The sequence below is a fragment of the Vanessa tameamea genome, chromosome 20 (assembly GCF_037043105.1).
Source record: "Vanessa tameamea isolate UH-Manoa-2023 chromosome 20, ilVanTame1 primary haplotype, whole genome shotgun sequence".
Classification (NCBI taxonomy): domain Eukaryota; kingdom Metazoa; phylum Arthropoda; class Insecta; order Lepidoptera; family Nymphalidae; genus Vanessa; species Vanessa tameamea.
Genome location: NC_087328.1, coordinates 5,598,801 through 5,620,793, shown reverse-complemented (window position 1 = coordinate 5,620,793; position 21,993 = coordinate 5,598,801). Strand labels below are relative to the sequence as shown.

The following is a 21,993-nucleotide window of genomic DNA, read 5'->3' as shown; positions in this document are numbered from 1 at the left end:
AATATTAATTAACATTGACATTTTTAACATGAATAAGCATTTGGTTAATTCTTAAATGAAATTCTAAATGTTAAAATTATAGATTCAAAGCCCACAACGGTCCGAGGGCCAGTGGCCAAAACACGTGAATTTTAAATAAATGTTGTGGCTTCCATCCCTGGCAGGCAACACTGCGTTACCAAGTGTTTTTTTTTCCATTTTGATTTTATAATTTATCTAGTGCTCGTCAATGAAGGAAACGTGAAGATCTGCATGTGATCGATGAAATTTGTTACATGTGTCGGTACATATCTATCAACCTGAATCAGAGCGGGGTAGAATAAGCACTAATGAATAAAGAATATTTTGATTAGATTTGATTAAATATATGAAAATAAATTTAAAAAGTAAGTAGTGTCAACAAGTATGTTGTCACTCGTAACTGTTACCTAACGAGATAGGTAAAGTCGGTCAAATATCCATTGCTGCGTAATCGAGCAATTAACTGGCACATTACCAGAATTACGCGCCAAACGATATTATTTATCTTGCGATAGTCCACATAAGGAGTGATTTGTAATCAATACCATTAACTAGGTCACGATACAGCTATATACATGCGAATCGCATATATTCATCAACGAAATTGATTAAAATAAGTGATGATTAGGAACACCTGTATTAAAACAATCGTTTAGCGTCTTTATATGTTACTAACTTTGCCCGCGGATATATCCGCAGTTATTTCAGTTTGTAACTGTAAGAGTCTTATTGTTACTGATATAAAAAAAAAATGCTATTGCTGGATAATCGGTTCAATACATTCAGATTATATCTATTACAAACAAACAAATCTTTGTTCATAATATTATTATGTATTATATGAAGATGATACTGATGTTTTGATGTAACTAATTCAGGCAGATAAATAACATCCTTATGTGCACTCACGATGAAACATTCGTTTCAATCTAGATATCATATTAATTTGAAGCATGTAGTACACAAGCTCTATTTATTCATTTGGTAGAATTGGAAAATTATAAATATTGCTCTTTATTTCAGACGAATGTATTTAAAAAAGGATGACACAACCAATTGTTACTGTTACAGTAATAGGTCTTATGTACAATTAGGTGTACTCGACAGCGAAATATATTATCTCTTTGTGTTTTACTAATCACATGTAAATTCTTACATCGCCAATTTCTATAGACGTTGGTGACACTTAACATAATTCGCCAGTCTGAGAGTTACTAGAAAAAAAACAAATACATACAACGCCTATTTACCCCCAACTACGGAATAGTTTATTTTATCTGTAGTATTGGCTCACTCACTTAAAACCAGAATACATCATTAAAAAGTATTGATGATAGTATAAGTTTGGCAGTAGTATAAGCGTTGAGTAGGTGGTACCCAGACGGGCTTGCACAAAGCCCTACCACTGAGAGAAATAGTCTATTGTAGTTTCACTTTCTTACGGGTCACGTTGTCGTCTGTTGTATTCGTAGATTTTATCTCAATCAGTGTTATAGACATACCACAGTTCTAAATAAGCGATGTCGAGGTGCGAAGCGCTCGTGAGAGAGGAAAGTCATTGTCAAACGTGTGTTCGAGTTAAGGGGGGAGGGGGGATGTGTTGCTACTTAATTCACTTTCTGTTATGAAACAAGGTTAACTACTTATTATAATTTAATTCGCTTCCCTTGTGAATGGGGGCTGTTAATTTTCGCGATCTGTATACAATTAAAGATTTTATTTGATAAACGTAACAAAATTTTATACTAAGCATGCAATCAGAGAATACAAAAAGTGTTTATGGCTGAAATTATGATAAAAAAAATTCTGAGTACGTGGATACTGAGAAATACCATTAATTTGTTGGAATATTTTCCTAAACTATATTATAGCCTGTAAATAATAATAAGTGAACTGAATAAAAGCGTGATTATATTATTAACGTTTATATTAATCTAAATAAAGAAGATTATATTAAGTATTAAGGGTATTATTTACAAATGTTATCGTAGAGTAACTTACTATGAGCTTTAATTACTTCGCGTGGTTATAGAAAATAAATTGCCCATAATTATATTTTTCCTCTATACAAAAAAAAACTTGCTTAACTAACAAACAAACCTTTCTTTTAGATTAACACATTATTCATTTTTTTGTTGATATATTTTATAGGCAATCTTAAAAAAAGGTTTAATATATTATGAGTAAAAGTCTGTAAATAAAATAAAAATGGCTTTAAAAAATTAAAAATAAAATTTAAATTTTATAATCTGTTAATTGCGTTTTTTCTCAAGATGTCAGATGGTTTGTTTCGTGAGAATCTCGATGTTTATGAATCGGAAACATTAATGTCTCGCTCATCGGTTTCATTTCTTAATTCACTTTTATCTATAGGGTGCTGTACATAACAAGTTCTCATGATTATTATGTAATTTATTACTCCAGCGGCTTTTATGTATGTTAAATACTGATGACTGATGACATTTAAACTAAGGCCACGTTCAATATTTTGCAATGTAATCTTAAAACGAAAGTATTGGTTTAAAAATTAACTTATTTGATACAACTTTTCTACATAGATTACTAGTTTGTTTTTTGTGTCTGTAGAGTTATTTAAAAAAACGCAGAATATTTGTGAAACATAAAAGATATATAACGTAGTTTATTTGTTACATGTGAGCAGGCCCTTAAGCTTGCTTATAAACATGAAATTATAGGTTTGTCTTCTTTAGCGCCTTTATGTTTATTGGTGAACGTACGCCTCTCCAAGGCTTTTTTCAGTAGGTTAATACTTCACTTGCCTTTTCTGTGTTTACACTATATATTGTATTTACTTAAGAGATGTTCTTTAGCAAATAACATAAAATTCGCTACTTAGTTCAACATAAGCACAACGATGGGAGTCAGTAAATGAAATAAAGCAATTATACCATTTGCACGTTAAGTAAGTCCCAAGATAATTACATTCACACGCGCTTAATACGGAATACCACGGATAATTATAAAATATAAAATTTAATATAAATATTTACAAGAAATACAGTTTTATTTTACATTAACCTATTATAATTATATTTATTATTAGTACTATATTTTATATTATTACATAATTTATTTCGTAGTCACCCGAGATCAAGCTTGCCTTTAAGGAATCTGTCGATCTCTCTTTTCATTCTCTGTGTATCTGGGTGTGTGCTTCGTAAGTGCGTACGTGCGTGCGTGTGTGCGTACGTCTTTACAAGAGTAAGCGTCATAGTATTTCGTGACTACAAATATTTTAACAATTCTGTACATCTTATTTTAAAGACTGTCTGTTTGTAGTCTGATATAGCATTACTGCCTCGGAGGTCGAGTGGGTATCTGTTACGGCTGCGGTTTGTTAGACCTGGGCTCTAATTGGAGCCCAAGCCAATAAACGCTTTCGAGTTTTTCTTTTGACGATGTTACGTTGCTGAACATCGGAAAGCATGTAAAGTCCTATTCAGTGCTTGATTTAATCAACATTATGGATGGCTATAGAGATACATCTTTGGGAACTCACCTGCACTGATATCACATACTCAGATGATTAGTTTTTGACGTTGGTTACCGTGGTTGAAACTCAGATATAACGTCTAGGTTGTTCTTATGAGGTAACAATGCCTTTAATACTCATGATGTTTTGCTCCTGGCTGATTTCAGCCACGAATGCTATCATTACTAACAGAAGCTAACCAACATCGTGAACACAAGAGTGCGCGAAATCATAAGTGTATCCAATATGACAGACAAATTTTCAGAAAATTTCCGGCGCAAAAATACTTTTTAATAATAGTTCAGGTTTCAGTTTAATAGATTTCTTAAAAAAGTTTTTTTTTCTAGGAATCAATTGCAGTTCTTGTAATAGTCATATCAGATTATATATTCCAATACGTACTCGTATTGATATGATATGACAGGAGCAAGATATTTAATTTTATCAAAGGAAATACGAAGCGTAGTTAACCATATAATTATATTATATAATATACTAAAACTTCTAAAATTAAATTTCATGTAACATACATATACTTATACTTGGTGGTAGGGCTTTGTGCAAGCCCAAGGGTGAGTGAGCCAGTGTAATCACAGGCACAAGGGACATAACATCTTAGTTCCCAAGGTTGGTGGCGCATAGGTGATGTAAGGAATGGTTAATATTTCTTACAGCGCCTTTGTCTATGGGCGGTGGTGACCACTTACCATCAGGTGGCCCATATGCACGTCCGCCAACCAATTCCATGAAAAAAAAAATATATTAGTATTTTTTCAGTTAGGCTTTACAAATAGTCTTATCCTTTATTAGTATAGCAAGAAGTAGGAATAAGATTAATTATTAACATTTAATTAGTTATTAAAGAAAAATAGTACCAGAATAAAAATAAGCGATAAAACAACCTTTTAAATAATTTATCCTACAATTGAAATTGGATCGCCTGTAATCAATTATACCGTAATTGGTACAAACATATATGTGTGGCTTCCGATGAACACGAGATTTCGAAACCACGAAATTAAAATATATTTTCATTTTCTCTTCTTCAATAATAATACAATTAATTAAACTACTGTCACAACTATTCCATATTTATGCATATCATTTATTTATTAAATTTTGTTTCGCAATACAAAGACTGCTACAAATATATAGCTTTATTGGTAAATTAAACCCTAAGACTTTAAGTGAAGATTGAAATTGGCGTGACAATGAAAATAATGTTCTTTTTTTACAAATATCTATATTCAAAATGAATACTTTTCAGTACAGTTCATTCTATTCAACATATAATGTCGCAACTAATCAAGTTTCTATTACACCTGGTTGACGACCATGTAATGAGTAAATATTACAAGGTTGATTGTTACTTTTAAGAGTTTACTAGTTGCTTGTCGCGGTTTCACTCTCGCTACATAGTCGTGGTAGTACAAAAGCTCGTCTGGGTAGGTACCACTTACTCATCACTTTTTCTACCGCCGAACAGATATACTTACTATTGTCGTGTTTCCGTTTGGAGGGTAGTAACCCATTGTTACTACAGGCACAAAGAAAAAGGAATAAGTTTCCAAAGCTAGTAGTGCATTGACGATGTTCGGGATGGTTAATATTTCTTACAGTGCCAATGTATATGGGGGTGGTGATCGCTTATGGTTGCTAAATTGCCAGGCTAAATTGCCAGTCTGGCCACATTATTTAAATAAAAAAAAAAAAAAAGTATTGATGATCTGTAATAGTAACTAGTATTGTAACAGAGAATTAAATAGCTTCAAACATTCTGTACTACACTTAGAAAACTCTTCTGATCACTCGTGTTCTAATAAACATCTTTAAATAATATCCTTCAAATAGTCCAAGAATAATTTGTTCTTGACGAAGCACTTAAAATGTATATGTTGTTTGGTTTGATGAGAATAAATATCAAATATCGTAGAAGATCTAGATAGACTTAGACGGGTCGTGAAACAAGACTTGAACAAATATAATATAATCACTATATTTGTTCAAGTAAACTCTCCCAAGGACTTTGGTTTCGTCGTTTATTTCTTTATCCGACTGGATGGATAAGTGGATTTTACCAAGACAAAACAACGAGGATATCATTCATTAGTTACTTATTTTTATTTTTTTCATTTAAATAATTTTGTATTGAATAACATGTGTTTTTTTTAACATACAATTTAAATTTATTGAATGGCAAATGTAAAAGTATCTGCTAGATTTCTATGGAGGAATGAGAACCTTGAAGAATGAATTGAATTTGAGATGTTCATACAAGGTTGACATTATTATTATAGTATACATAATATTACACTAATGTTAAAACAACTCGCAGATCATATACAGGATTATAAATCGCCTTCACAGTCCTTTTTAGGAAATAATACAGTATATATGTCTGAAGCATTACCACAAAATATTATAACATATGATAAATAAAGAAATACATTTCGTTTTTTTATTTATTAACTAATAAATTATTTATTTGATGTCAATATCGCGGCATTTATTTATTTGGGCACGGTCGGAATGCAGAGGCGAACTCCCACGCTGCATCTTAAAAATGTTATCTAGAAGATGATGGCGTATTTATTTTTAGTACAAATGAAATATTAATATTGGCAGACAATAAAAAGTGAAAATACAATTTATTGACTTAATTTTACGATTCCAGAATGTCATGTTAAAATGTCAGTCACGCAGATTATTAAATATTATTATTATTTATAATACTTGTCCAAGATGGAAAAGAAAGGAATACTAACTCCATACTTTTTTTCATAAATATAGTTCTTCATCGGGTAATGTCGTCTTATTAATCAAAGTTTTCTTTCTTCAAATTTATTGATTGGCATAGCTAAATTACTGTTTTTTTTCTATTTATTGTTATATTATAAAATAACAAGATAGTCCTTCTGTTACAATTGTTTTTACATTTAAACGAGAGTCTCAATCTAGAAAAAAATAGATGTATTGTATGTACGATTTTTGAAAGGAAATAAAACATTATTATTATTAATTAGTACGCTAGTACGTTATTACTAACATTAGTAGTCTTTGTAGTTTACACTAACGTACTGTCAGGTGTATGGAAATATTTTTATTAAAAGCGTACCACATTTTAATGAGACCTTTGTTTCAGGTCTTCCGTTCTTTTTATGCTAATTACTGAGAAACATCGCTGTCTAGATAGACTTTGTTCTAGCTAATGTTTATCACTCTCAATTTATTTAGATCTTAATTGGAATATTTTAAAAATCTTCTATATGTTTTTGTTTTTAAATATTAAGCGAACGCTTAATTTGGTCGACTAATGGTAAGTGTTCTTCAATACTCATAGACATTGGCACCATTAGAATTTTTAACGATTCCCTACCAATACGCCACCAACCTAAGCTGGAAACTAATATGTTATGTCCCTTGTGCCTGTAGTCACCTTGGCACTCATCCTTTAAACCGAAATAGAACAATATTAAGTATTGCTGCTTGGCGGTAGAATATATGACGAGTAGGTGGTACCGACGGGCTTGCAAAAAGCCATACTAAATGTGTAAGTAAACCGTATGCATTTTAATTAATACAGATGTACCTAGTATATACCCTTCTACTACTACTTTTGGCGTACTTTTAATAACAGATAGATAACAATAAATTAAATACATTAAGGTTTTCCCATCGCCTAACAAATATATGTCGGAGTTTCGTCACGACTGTAATTATCCTTCGCATCAGACATGGTAATATTGTCTATAGTAATGAGGGTAGGTAGTAACACAAACACAATAATCGTCTATAATTTAATTCGGTTCATAATTAGCACAAATAATAAGTCACAATAATTTAATCACGGGTTTTTAATTAGATAATATGTGTTTAGAGTAACCGAGGCAAACGTTCCGTCATCGGAGGAATGCGAGTGCACTCAACGCTTGTCGACCGAGGACTGTTTCTCGAATCTGCGCTGGCCCCGACGTTCCGTTAGTGCGAACTGCCACGCCATCTGCCGGCCAACTACGCACTTTGCCTCTAAGAAGTCAAATCAGCACCTTTTTATTATTTGCGCCGACATATATATTTTTGCAAAATGTTTTTAAAAAGTATTAATAATTTAATTCACTCGTTTAAATGAAAGATAAGCTTAGTTTAAACTACATTGTTCGCGAAGAAAAGCGTTTATGTGCACTGTTTCTCTTTGCTGAGTCAACTTTGTTAGAAACTGCATACAGCCGTTATCTGAGAGAAACTTTAGACATCTAACTAATGCTACAAAGTATGACAGGTAGTTTGATACTATTTTTAGTGTAACGAATATAGAGTTTTTAATATTTTTGTTAAATTATATATATAGGTATATATACTTAGAACTATTTCCTGATTATATATTATTTTTGGTGGTAAGTTAGTTGAGAATTATATTTTATAGCATCGATTTAGGTTTCTGGTTAGTCTCTGTGATTCCCGTCATGAATTCGTTTCAATTTGACATATGTGCGGTTCCTTTTGTGCTATGCGCAGCTTGTCACTCAGTGAAGCTCATCAAATAGTGATCTCAAACTCCCTACCAACTCCTCCTTAGTGCGTATAGCAGCGGCCAATTTAGCCGCCGTCCTCGTTTCTGATACAAGAAGCCCTAACCACCCGCATCCTCATTCTTAAAGTTCGCCTTATATTTTATGGCCCAGGCATCGGGGATTGGTGAAACGATGCCTTGTGTCTGTGCATTCCGCTGAACTGCATCGGCCCTTTCCGTCTTCTTTCTTTTAGCACTATGACGGTCCTAGAGAAGGACCGTCATAGTGCTTCTATTCCCTACGGAATATCGTCGACACGACTGCACGCCCTTCAGAAGTCTTGCTTGACTTAGCGGATTCACCTCTCCACGTTCCACTGGAAAAGTGCCAATATCTTAACGCCAGTGGACAAAGTCTAATTTGTTATTTTACCCTTTCCCAGTAGTTCTAACCCGTGACGCCGTCACGACCCCGTAATTCTACACTGTTTAATGCAAACCCGACCACAAAAACAGGCGTATTGTATCACGGGCATTGTGAACTCTTGTCATGGTCTGCCGATTTACGTTTACTACAACGTTTTTTCAACTGTAATTGATTACTTATCTGCTTATGTAGACGTATGATTATGAGATGTCAACATTTTTCTTCTTAGTTTTTTTTTGTTTTGTATTAACGGACCAAGACGGCTGTTAACTAACAGATCATCCGTTCAATATTCAATTTTCAATAAGGTTTCATGTGCTAAATTTTATTGATGTTTAAAATTCATAACTTGCTGTGCGATGAAGATGACATAACTGTCATGAAACCTGCATGTATCACAATAAACGTATACACACTCAATCCAGCAGGGTAGTAATAAGTACTAAATCCATCTCCGGTATTAAAGTCTTTAGTTGCTTTTTTATAACAGTGCTTTCAAACAAGCAAAACAAAGTTGATAATGTGATAAATTATTCTTTATAATTCATATCTGGCTCGGCGATAAGAGTGACATAATATTTGTCAGGAAACCTGAATGTGTCATAATAAATTCTGACACATACATCCCTTACCTACCAGCTCTCGTTGCAGTATTGGGGTTTCATTCCAAATCCGTCATCCGCATTCGTATCTTCAATGGTCTTTCCCCAGAAGTAACTACGAGCTGCATCTTAAGTTTTTAATGTGTGTGAACCTTTGTAAAAGCTGACTCAAACTATTTAAATAACTATTGTTTTTTTTTTATGTGACACATATTATATTATTGACATCGATAAAAGAGATATGATTTACATGAGTATATAAACGTTACTAGATCTAAATTTATTATCAGTGTCCTACTTATTGTTTACATTTTTTACGTTGATTATATTATCTTTATCACAAGTACCCACTTAGACCTTTTTTAATATATATTATAATAATAAATAAAATTAAAATTGGAACGGCTTATCTTTCGAGATTCGTTTTCCTACTTTCGAACATATACACGTTGTATTTTTGTTATATTATTGTCTGAAATTAAGTACTAAATTCTCTTTAAAAAAAAATGATTCGATAGAAGACTTACACAATTTTTTTTCGTTATTTTTTTTTATGATATCGGTTGGCGGACGAGTAAATGGGGCAATTGATGGTAAGTGGTCACCACCGCCCATAGACAATGGCGTTGTAAGATATATTAACAATTCCTTAAATCACCTATGCGCCACCAACCTTGGAAACTGAGATGTTACGTCCCTTTTTCCTGTAGTTACACTGGCTCACTCACTCTTCCAACCGGAACATAACAATTCTGTTTGGCGGTAGAATAACCTATGAGTGGGTGGTACCTATTTTTGCATACATTAAGTTTAAATGCAAAAACCAAACTGGAATAAACAGCATAATTCTTACTATGAATAAATAGTAAGTACTTGGTAATGTTCGAACTATACTTTAACCTTGCTATGTTTTCCTACATTTACAATACCTTCAATGACGTCACTCCAAGTACTCGTTATGATGTATGTACTCGTAATTGCTCGATGTAGAAGGAACTTGTCTTACATATATGTTTTGTAAGGTTTTTCTGTTTTTGTTTCGTTTCTTTAATTGCGAACTTGAATTTCTACACATACATATCCATGTCTACTTGGTTGACTTACGTGACCGTGTATCTCATATGAAGAATTGTATTTGTACTTTTCGTATAGTTAATTTTATATGACGATTGTACGTATGTTTGATGATGAAGAGTAACTGAGTTTCTTGCCGGTTTTTCTCGGATTATAACCTATATTCCGAAACGGTATCTTGTATTAATCTATACTAATATTATAAATTCGAAAGTAACTCTATCTGTCTGTATTGCGTTTTTACGTACCACTGAAATCTGATGGAATTTGGTATAAAGCAAGTTTGAAATCCTTGAATGGCAATTTTTATGGTATTAGGATACCTGACGACCAACCTATAAAATCCACGCGAAGCCGCAGGCGACAATTAGTTTTCTATAAATTGTGATTCAAAAGTTGTGCTTGTTAGGTTCCTGTTAGAATAAAGTATATTTTTGTTTACAATTTTCAAATCTTTCTAAAATGGCAGAATTAAAGACATAATGCTTGTTTGTTTCTTTGTCATCTATAAAATTCATTGATCCCGATTAATGTTATGTGTTATTGTATATACTTAATCAGTATATTTTTATAGGTCATTTTGGTTTTACCAAATTCAAAAGATTTTTTTTATTTATAATCAAGACTGCCAGTCCTCATCAATAAATCCGTAAGTTGGTCTGAGAACGTAAAATATTTAAATATAGACATAAAACATAATATCATTCGACTGGATTACTAGATACGAAAATAAATTAAATTTTAATTGAATTTTGTGTAAGATCATTTAAAAATTCGTTTCGATATTATGTTCTTTTACTGTTTTCGCTGCAATAAGAAAAAAGGTTTAAAGGTTTTGAATTTTAAACTTTTCCATAAATATTTTCTCGTTTCGAGAAATGTCGTGTGACGAGACATCTCGCTTTAGGGGTTAAGTCAAGAATCTCAAGTCGTCGGAGTCTGTAGAAAGGAGTATGTATCAAGGACGACTGCGCGCGCGCCGGTTGTTAACCTCGACAAGAATGCGCGGGACCACGGGAACCGAACTTGCGGTCGCGGGACCGGTGTCCATTCGGACCGCTGTATGAATTACCTATTAGAGCAACTTATAACTCAAACAAGTATTTGCTGTTCATTCAGATACAGTTCTGCTAAAACATTTTAGTTAATATTATTCCGGGATCGATTAATACTAAATTAACTTTGAGATCAATTTTATTATTTACAAATAAATTGCTTTGTGTAATCACAAAATAATGACATTCCATTGAGGTATATTTAAATAAAAAATAAACTAAATTGATACTATATACATTTTCTAGTTATAATTCTTTATTGTGTTTTCTTTAAATACGTTACAGTAATATTTTAAAATGGTAAACTGAGAAATATTATGATGAAGAATGAACGTAGTATGTTAATATGAATACATTGCAATGAATATTAAATTGAGTGATAATGGTAATGGTTGTTTGTACTAATATAAAAAGGCAGACAGGCTAACGGGACACCTACGTAATCGATTACTTACATCCCTACCCGTACTAATTGGTATTGTAAGAAATAAACCAAATGAAAATAATCTATTATTATTAATACCGTTAAGTCCCGCCAATTTCGAGAAATATGGAGGTCCCTTGCTTATAAAATTACTATGGCCCTTGAAATCTGAACACAGTAATATAGATCTTATTCTTTAGTGATGGAATAAGTAAAAACTAGTTGGGGTTCATCTAGACTGGTCTACTACCGAATGTGTAGTAGAGCTTACTTCAGTCGCTTTTAGTTAAATTCGGTAGAAACTAAATAAGACCAGTTGAAACTATTCAATATCCTGAGATCTAAATAGCTTTTAAGGCTTATATTTTTATAACTAGTTTTTTAATTGAAATAGCAAACGACTTTATAAGCTTGGCCTAGTTTATAGAAGCCGTATTAAAGGAATTGAAACTTATCGATACGTTTGATACGCGAAGGTTGAATTCGGTTTGTTTTATATATGTATACTTTTTAATAGGTAATGTGCTCTTAAAATATACACGTGTACCATGATGTTTATTAGGAATATGGTACCTAGGTTAATAATTAAATAAATAGTATACACAAAAGGCATTACTACTACTACCCATCCTACTACCCTCTATCTATACGAGAACAATATTCCCGAAAATAAAAGCAAGACTTATTTAATAGCATAATCTATTTTGTATACTAAATTTAATTCCAAGTTTTCTTCATATTTATTTTTATTAAACGCGTATGTGCAGCGAGATTTTCCAATAATTCACTTTGTATCTCACTCGTAAAATATTGACAACCGTCTTACTCTATACGATTTTTATACGTGTATCCTATAAGTTTTAAAATAATTAAAGTCAATATCGCATATCAAATTCTGACATTTCACGCTCGTGTTCTGCGGTGAGTTTCGAGTTTATTATTACGGAATAGCTCCACTGTAAATAATCATTTTTAACATCAAGAAATTCACTTGCCTAAACCTTGTTCAAGTCACGAAATCGTCAGCAACGGCATAACCTTGCTTAATTTTTATTTAACGATTTTAATAATGCAAATAACCGAATATATGATACAACCTTCGTGTGTAAACAATACTTTGATATTTGTATATAAAATATACGAATACGTTTCCGGCTTAAAATATATATCTTTGACTTATTACAATTAAAATGTAGGTATCAAATTAAAATTGCTATCTCTTAGGTAATTAATATGTAACTTTTTGAGTTTTCATGGGTGGGTTAAAAATTTACTATTAATGATAACATTTGTTAATATTGTCCTTTTCATACCTTACACCAACACCACTTGCAAATTTATAAGGAAAGTTCAGAAAGGTCGGTCGAAAAATTTTGACAAATCATCCATGTAGAAGTATTTAAGGCACTTACGTATTAACGGGATCGCGAAAAAACATGCACCAATATAGGTTAGGTAACCTAACCTACCCTTTTTTTTTTTTTTTTGTTTAACGAGGAGGAAATGCATTTACGCATGCCGCCCGGTCGGGGGACCGGGACGGGTATGTGGGACTCAACCGGGGCCTAATGCCCCGTGCCAGGGCAGATGCCCTGTCCTACCCACTAAAACCATCCTCGGGTTTCCACCATGCCGCCGAGTGGTGAGGCCACGGGATCGCCAAGGGCATGCAACCGCGACCCCACCAGCGGCAGCCGCCGTAAGGCGGCTGAATATTCATGGAAAGCGCGCCTAGTGCGCGCCTTCCCCCTCATCCTCCATGTGGGAATGTGACGAACTCCCCCGAGTCCGCCACTGGAGGCTGGGCGTCAACGAAGCTGACGCCCTGCGGCGGATAAGATGGTAGGCTCCGCCGCTGACCGCCGGTGTAAAACACCTGGGAGGCTCGAGTAGCGAGCCCTCCCACTCCCTCCTAGCCAACGAGGCCACTCACATGGTCCGCCCTGACGCCGATCAGGGACGTACCAGGAGCGGCCCCGCGGCATCCCTCCCGCCAGTCTTAGCCGTGGCCGACGAGCAAGCTCAAGCCGGCCCCGTTGCCCAGGGTACACCACGAGGAGGTGACTGACATGTACCCCAACCTAACCTACCCTATATTAGCACATTTGCAGATTATTTTTGCTGCGGTGGCGTTGATTCTCAAGTACCTTATTTAATAAAGTACGTCAAACCCAAACAAATGATATAACAAGTGAATGATAATGATAACAAACGAACGTAATGATTATAAATCGGTGTTATAATATTGTTTTAACAAAGCCGAGTTTATACAAAGCCGTTCAGTCATCAGTGGATAGCTTTCAAAACAAACATCCTTTGATGTCAGTATCGCAGTAGAAGTTTGAGAGAGTTCATTGAAGCGTCAATTTGCACAACAGAAACATTTACATTTATGTAACAATATATTCATTTTTTTGGAACGTAGTTCTGTTACCGGGCTTACAGTAGAGTGAACTGGCAGAAATCGGCACGTAAGGAAAAAGCGTTATTCTCCAGGCGACCTTCCTTCTCTTTCCCTTTCTCTCTGTCTCTTTCTAATATATATCATAATGTTTCAACTAATTTTAGTTTTTTATTCGTACGGGATTTTTAATCACAATTTTATTTGTAATATAATTATTTTCAAATGTTTTTAATTAATTACAGTGTGTCTGTTATTTAATACATAATTTAATATAGCAAAAGCAACTTCGTTCCGTGTCCCATGATACCTCTCTTTTTATAATATAGTCAGTCGTACAGGCAAAAGGCAAAATGGCAAGGGGCTACTACCGCTGTTACCCACTGCCGCCCATAGAAATGGGCGCTGTAATAAAAATTAACCATTTTAAAATTTCCAATGCGTAACCAACATTGGGAACGAAATTTATATGTGCCATGTATCTTTAGTGGCTGGTCCACTCCCCTTCAAACCAGAACACAACAATTCAGTTAGTATTGTGTTCTGGTCTTAGCCGGGCTTACACAAAACCACCATGTATAATTATGTAAAAAATTTAAATAATATAATAAAAATATTTCTATATGTGTCCCGTATACGATATCATAAAGCAATAGCACTTCACTGAATTCATTTAGCGCTTTTTATAATATGTAAATTAACACTCAAAGTATTAATAACAGTATGTGGTATTTGACAAGATAAGAAAATAAAAACTCAACAACTGCTGCCAATATAAATATTTAGAACTTTCTTAAGCGATAAAGAATGACTGTTTAATACATTAATTGGATGTCTTAATAACTTTCAAAATAATGTTAAATTAATTTACTCTGTTGAATTTAGAAACTTTAAGCAAACAAAACTCCATTCAGTAATAAATTAATTTTGTGTCAAGTAAAAAGTGTTTATAAATTGAAGTTATTAGATTATTTCTCTTAATCTTAATAAACACATTTTAATTTTTCGTACGATGTAATCTCTAGTCGTAAAATGAAACTGTTTTTGCTTAGCAAACTGGTTTGATTAATACCTATGTTAATGTTAAATATAATGATAAATTCTATTTTATGAAATATAGTTTTTACCACTGTTCAAAAAACATGATTTTTTGTTAATAACTAATTTTGCACTAAACAAAAAAAGGTTGAAATTTTAATACAAGGTAAGTTATAATTATTTATACCTGCTGTCCAATTTTCAACCATCTAACAATTTTTTTTCACAAAGTTATAAGCAAAAACGCTTTTCACCCTCTCAACCCCTTAGCGTTCACCCCAGAGAGTTGAAAATTTTAATTTGTTATTATTTTAACGTCCCAAACCACATATCAAAAAATCTTTATTGACTGGCCTATAAGAAATCCTCTTCACTCAATTATATTTGTTCCAATGTCTATTCCTATTATATCTTTTAACTAAAACTGTGCCATAATAGGCCAAATTGGTGCAGGGTCAAACTTAAAATATTATATTATACACTGACGGGCTATTTAAGGTCCTGACCTTTAAATTTAATCTGTATAATATTACATCAATGTACACAGATTATCTATGATTATGATCTTTTGTTTTGTTTTTAATTATATATAAGCCTGTACCGGTATTGTTACAAGTAAAAGTACGTGCATTCAGTGTATACGCGGAGTTTAATTTCGGCTATTCGGTTACAAATGCTGCAATCTGATAGAACGTCAGTTGTCAGTATCTGTATATTAAGGTATGCGGTCAGATCTTCAAATTCAAGAAATATAAATATTTTTTATACAAATTTATATTGTCTGAATATGAGAAAGCTTTTTTTATAGATACTTTTCTTTTTCATATATTAAATAAAATTGTTTAGATGATTTTAATCGATGTCACAGGGAATGATATATATCTTACGTTTTCGTAAAATACTTAATATTATTTTTATGTTTAAGTTTAAAAACGATTTCATTAGATGTTAGTCGACATTTAAAAGACAATTACAAAGCTATTCATTTAGATTTATGGAAAATCGATAATAGATTCTCGAGATATCGATATTTGCTTAATATCATTCCTATATTGAGCACCGACAAGTGACGTTTAAATATCAAGGCTGCATTTCGATTATTATAAATCTTGTCGTAATCGTAATCGCTTTCAGTAAGATCTTTAATAAAGTGTTACTTAGATTCATAATAGATTGCATAATATTGTACTTAGATAATGTACCGTAATCACACTAACGTTTTACAAAGGAGTAATTACATTATTTACAACTAAAACAATGCAATTAGTGTTGTAATCGCAAAATCAAATGAGCTTAAAAACAACCATGGATTCGGCAAGAAAATCGTTAATTACAAAAAAAAAAAATTATGATATTTTTTAATTAGTAAAATTTTGTATATGTATACTATTTATTAGTCATTTTATTTTCGTGAAATAGTTTTATTTTAAAAGTAACTTTAACCTGCAACGCGAATATTTAAAGAGCAGAAAAGCAATTTAAACTATATAGTATACTTCTTTGCATACTTTTCGTTTACTGTGAAATACTTTGTAAAACATTGAGTCATATTTACGCCAATAAGGAAGTTCTTAATAATTTTACATACATACACTTAATAGATACAATACAAAATGTGACTACTTCGATTATTCTACATAATCAAACATATTATACTTTAGAAGTGCCTGAAACATACTTTTTACTAATTTAATACTAGATTAACAATTTTAATTTTCTTTGTCATGCAAAAAATTAGAAAACTCATTAAGTTCAAGCATGGCGCAGAAAATAGCCTGCAAAAATTCAAAAGAATGCTTTTAAAGCGCTTAAAACACGTCCGTTTCTTGCTTGTTTAGTAAAAAATGTTGTGAATAAAGGAAAAACAAATAGTACAAAATGATATTACATTTTTTAACGTTTAAAGAAAATCATACTCAAGTCTTGTTTATTAATTTAAATTCGTATTAATAATGATACAATATTGGGCCTTATTTGGAGTTTATTCCACCACACTAATTCAGTTGTTCAGTGTACGTTGTTGGTAAACACGTGGCAAAATTCAACACTTACAGTATTCCTTCGTCGCCGAGCGCGAAATGACGGATTATAATTATAAAAACAAATGAACAATATAAAAAGTAAATTGTGCTTGTTCGGATATGGAACGCGATTTTAGGCTAAGATCCACGTAATCTACCCAGTAAGCTATCTCTTTTCAAACTAAAAATAAACTTACGTACATCTAATCATTCTATTATATATTATTTTAGTGTTTTTTTTTACAAGTGTTTTTCTATCGTTTATTTTATGTATTAAATGTAACGTATTTAAATTATTGCCATCCATGTGCATAGTTTTGGTGCATTGTCGTATTGCTTTTTATCTAAAAAATAGGTCAGTGGCAACTTGCAAGTTTGACATTGAAATGAGATTAATTTGGCGCTGTGTCTCTTTCGTGGACTCAGGACTGCGGCCTGGCGGGACGCCAACTAGACTATCCCTGAATAGAGCGAGAAATAATCGTGATAGTCAAGACTAAACAGTTTTTACTAAAATTAACTGCTATCTGGAGGCAATTTTTACTAGTTTTTGGCTACTTCAATCAGTTGTGTGTAAATATAATTCATCGATCTGTTTAATTATTAAGGTAATTTATGTTTAAGGGAATTATTTGTTGTGCAATTACATATCTTTTAATGTTAATGTATTTTAAGTACTTTTTACCTCAATTACCTATAAGTTTTAACCTAAGAGTAAAAATACTTTTTATCTTAAAAATAATTGTATGTATTCATTATATAGATAAAAATATTATATAATAAAAATATAATTTCAATTTGATTAAAAAACAAAACTGTCTACTAATATTATAAATGCGAAAGTAACTCTGGCTGTCTGTCTGTTTTTCTTTCACGATCAAACCACGGAACCGAATTTGATGACATTTGTTATGAAGCAAGTTTGAACTCCCAAAGGACATTTTACAAGGTTTTTTATGCCTAACACCTAAGGACTAACCTGCAAACGACAAGTTTAAAAGTAACGAAGTAGATGATTATAGATAAGAATTTTTTTATTCACAAAAAATGCCTAATTTCTTTAGCCGGTATATTCTGCCATACCAGTTTTGCGATAACAGCACAGCCGTGAGATAAATTCCAACTAACACAAATTAAATTTTATGAATTTAAATAGATAGTGTAAGACATAATTTAATTTGTGAAAGAAATATTAAGATTCTTGCTGATTCTATTCGGTACGCAGTATATTATGGAACCATTGTTTCTTGGGAGCTTGATGTTTGATTAAGTCTTGTAAATTACGATTCCAAAATTGTAATGCCTGCTGGAATAAATAAAGTGTATTTTGGTTGGTTTGAGATTATTGTGACTAGTTCATTAAAAGTTAATGCGTCGCATTCTTGAGTTGTTTCAGAAATAGAGAACGTTACCGTGTCTTCCTTTGTCGAACTAATCATTGACGAGTCATTTGTAACCGAGGAAGTGGACGTATTGACAATCCATGTTTATACTTCCGGTCATTACTCTCACTGATAATAATAATTAATTTTCACATTTCGAATACATACAAATAGTAAACATTTATATCGTGACTTTTTTGATTTTATAAAGATATCGAATCGCGATTTGGTTCGCTTTAACTTTGATGTAATAGAAACTATCATCAGTCACAGCATCAAAATTATGTTTTAATTATAAAAATGTTACGAAATTATTTCGTTTTTTCACCATAATAGTGTTAATACTTAATGCCAATCTCGAAGTTCACATGATCTATATTCACATATAACAAACTGATATTGTCTCATATGATATAAATGATTGTATATAGCAGACCATAAATATTCATTTGTGTAATTATTGTATATATATGTTTAAGATCACGTGAAAATATAATGATTTTAAAATAACGATAAATAATGTATTTATATATATATATAGTATTATAATTATTTTTTAACATTTTTATATTTATCTAGATTCTTTAATAAGGGTGAAATGACCCCAATTTAATTATTATATTAAAAAAAAATACCTAAAAAAATTGCTTCAGAATCTTAACCGTTCTTATCGTTTCAATAAGCGTGGGAAAATTAATTCAAGCATTAAATATAATATTGCTATCTTTCATAAAAATCTTTGAGAAAAGATCTTTGCTTATTCGCAAAACGGTTAAAAAATACAAAAAAAAAAAATTTGGTCTGATCTGATCTATTAATAAAAAATCTTTAATACACAATTATGATGGGATGTGTTCTTTAACTAAAAGATAATAATTATAAGACCTATCATTACGATAGATATATAGAGATTGCCCAGTGGTTAGAACACGTTGCACTCAGGCAAGCACCAGTGAATTTTCATGAGCTTCATTTATGTTTATAATATATCTCGTGCTCGGTGGTGAAGGAAAACCTGCAAGTGTCTAATTTTAACGAAACTCCAACAAGCATCGGAGCAGTATGGTGGAATAAGCTCCAAACCTTCTCATATAGGAGACTATATCCCAGCAGTGGGAAATTTACAGGCTGTTACTTTGTACATAAATAAATCGTATCGTTTATAAAGTTATAAATCCCATTTTTTATGTGTATGATTTCCAAGTAAAAAAAATATTACGTGCTGATACGCAATATCGACTCCTTTGCTGTTTATCATACACGCATGTTATCGAATGGCGACGGTTACGATTCGATTAGGCTGCTCGATTTGAATCGTTTATATAGTAAACACGCGACCTATCGCCACAAATTTAAACTATATCCTATTAGATGTCAATGTAAAATGTAACCTTTTTGTAACCTGTAAGTTGAGATATATCGTATGTATTAAGTAATATTACGTTTATTGTTGCAGGATTGATCCACCGGTGACTCATACAGATTTTCAAATGGAGAATAAAAAAAATGTGACGGCAACGCAACAACCTCTCACGCAGCAACACCTCATGGCACACCATGTTCACCCCGATCAAATATATTCGCCTCAACATTCACAGTTACCTGCGCATTTAAACAACCAGTCCGCGCAAATTCAACCTAATGGCGTCATGCACCAGCTATTGCAAAGTCAATATCATTCCAACATGAATGCACGATCGCCGCTCCTTGAAAACAGACACGAGATGTATGGAACTGGTCAAAATCACGACTACGCCAGACATTACGGAGCGAACGACAATTATAATTATGCACAGTCTCCTCCACGCCTCGAAAGAACGGAAATCCACGTAGACCAAAATGTAAACCATGAACTGCAAAATATTCCTAAAGGATATAATGCAGAAGTGTACCAAGATTACTTAAAACGAAACCCACCGAAAGAAAGTAACCAAATATATCAAAACCATCAACATACGTATAGGCCTAATGTTAATCAGTACGGATCAAAGCCGTATCTTCCATATTCAAATAGAATAGGTCCACAGAGTAATACCGAATTGTTAAGGAGACAGTATAATGAAATACAGCAAATGAAAATGCAACAACAAATGCACTATCAAAATCAGGCACAGATGCATCAGCAACAAAAATTTGCTGAGCGACAGTTACTACTACAACAAATTCATGGCGTTCAACCACCGCCGAATTTACAAAATAGTATTTATTCAGATAGTTCTTATAGAGATTTGTACAGTAGTAAAAATGATTTCAAAGATTATAGCAGTCCAGATATACAAAAAGATATCGATATGTACGCTAAGAACAACGAGTACAAGGAAAGAGACGTACCTATCAGGCAATATCAAGAAACACAATGGCAATCTAATCAACCTGATTACCGGGAGTCAGAAAGGCAAAATCAACTGGACCAAGGCAAATCAAAAAACCAATCTCAAGCTTCCGAATTCAACATTCAAAAGAATAACCCGGCAGTGGTTTCCCCGATGAAATCAAGCGAATCCAGTACGCCTAGTATAAAATCTCCTTCTTTAGAAAGTCGACGGAGTAGTAGTGGTACTCAAGCATTACGATCTCCGACTGCGCAACGAATACCATCTGCTCCTGTAACTATGGCTGGACTATTATATAAGCAAGGATCCGATGGTCTTAAAGTTTGGCGGAAGAGATGGTTTGTTTTATCGGAATACTGCTTGTTCTATTATAAAAGTAAGCATTAAATATGTATATTTATATAAAATTAATTTATTTAATAAGTTCTAATGTCACATTATTATTAAATAAAAATATTATCTTAGGTCAAGATGAAGAGAAACTCCTAGGATCTGTGCTTTTGCCATCTTACAAAGTATCAGCATGTACTGCAGACGATAAAGTGATGCGGAAGTTTGCTTTTAAGTTGGAACACGCAAATATGCGGACGTATGTGTTAGCTGCATTAGACCAGGAAACGATGTTGAAGTGGGTTAAAGCGCTCACTATGGCCGCTCTTATGCAAAGTCCCACGTAAGATAATCAATATATAATAATCTCCAAGCTGAAATTGGATAACTGTTAATGCAGAGTTAAGTGGACAGTAACTCTTGTTTTGTTAATTCCAACTGTTTCTAATTCCAGTGAACAGCAGCAAAAACAAAATGACCGAGCAGCTGCGAAAACAGAGGTAGGTATTATTTATTGTAAATGAACATTTACCGATTCAGGTGACTGACAATTAATTCGCTAGAGCGTAACCAAGGACAGATATTATGTGCGGTTGAAACTGTAAAACTACGTATATAACTGCAAATTGGCAGCGCAAAAAATTACATACATAACTGAACCTTTTACATGTTTAAGGAACGTCCCGATATTTTTTATTTGATATATTTTTTAATATAATTATTAAATTAATTTTACTTAATAACTTGTAGGATGGCGATGAAACAGCAGGCCCAACATATGCAAATGCTCCACCGAAACCGAGACGATCTAATGATGGATATAATTCACCTAGTCCTGATATGTGCGTATCATACATTGTAATTTTTATTTATTTTGTTGTA

General features: G+C 32.6%; 1 protein-coding gene across 11 annotated transcripts in view; it reads left to right on the top strand.

Annotated features, from left to right (window-relative positions):
- Positions 1–21,993, top strand: part of Kmr (kramer) — a 61,070-nt gene that overhangs the window by 22,696 nt on the left and 16,381 nt on the right. For all 11 annotated transcript variants that reach the window (XR_003369148.2, XM_026641503.2, XM_064218126.1 and 8 more), the window contains 4 exons: positions 19,905–21,157; positions 21,247–21,454; positions 21,566–21,611; positions 21,862–21,953. Coding sequence is in view for 10 of the 11 variants with exons in the window: in XM_026641503.2 (XP_026497288.2) it covers positions 19,905–21,157; positions 21,247–21,454; positions 21,566–21,611; positions 21,862–21,953 (1,599 nt within the window). In the remaining variant the exon portion in view is untranslated. The remainder of the gene's footprint in view (positions 1–19,904; positions 21,158–21,246; positions 21,455–21,565; positions 21,612–21,861; positions 21,954–21,993) is intronic.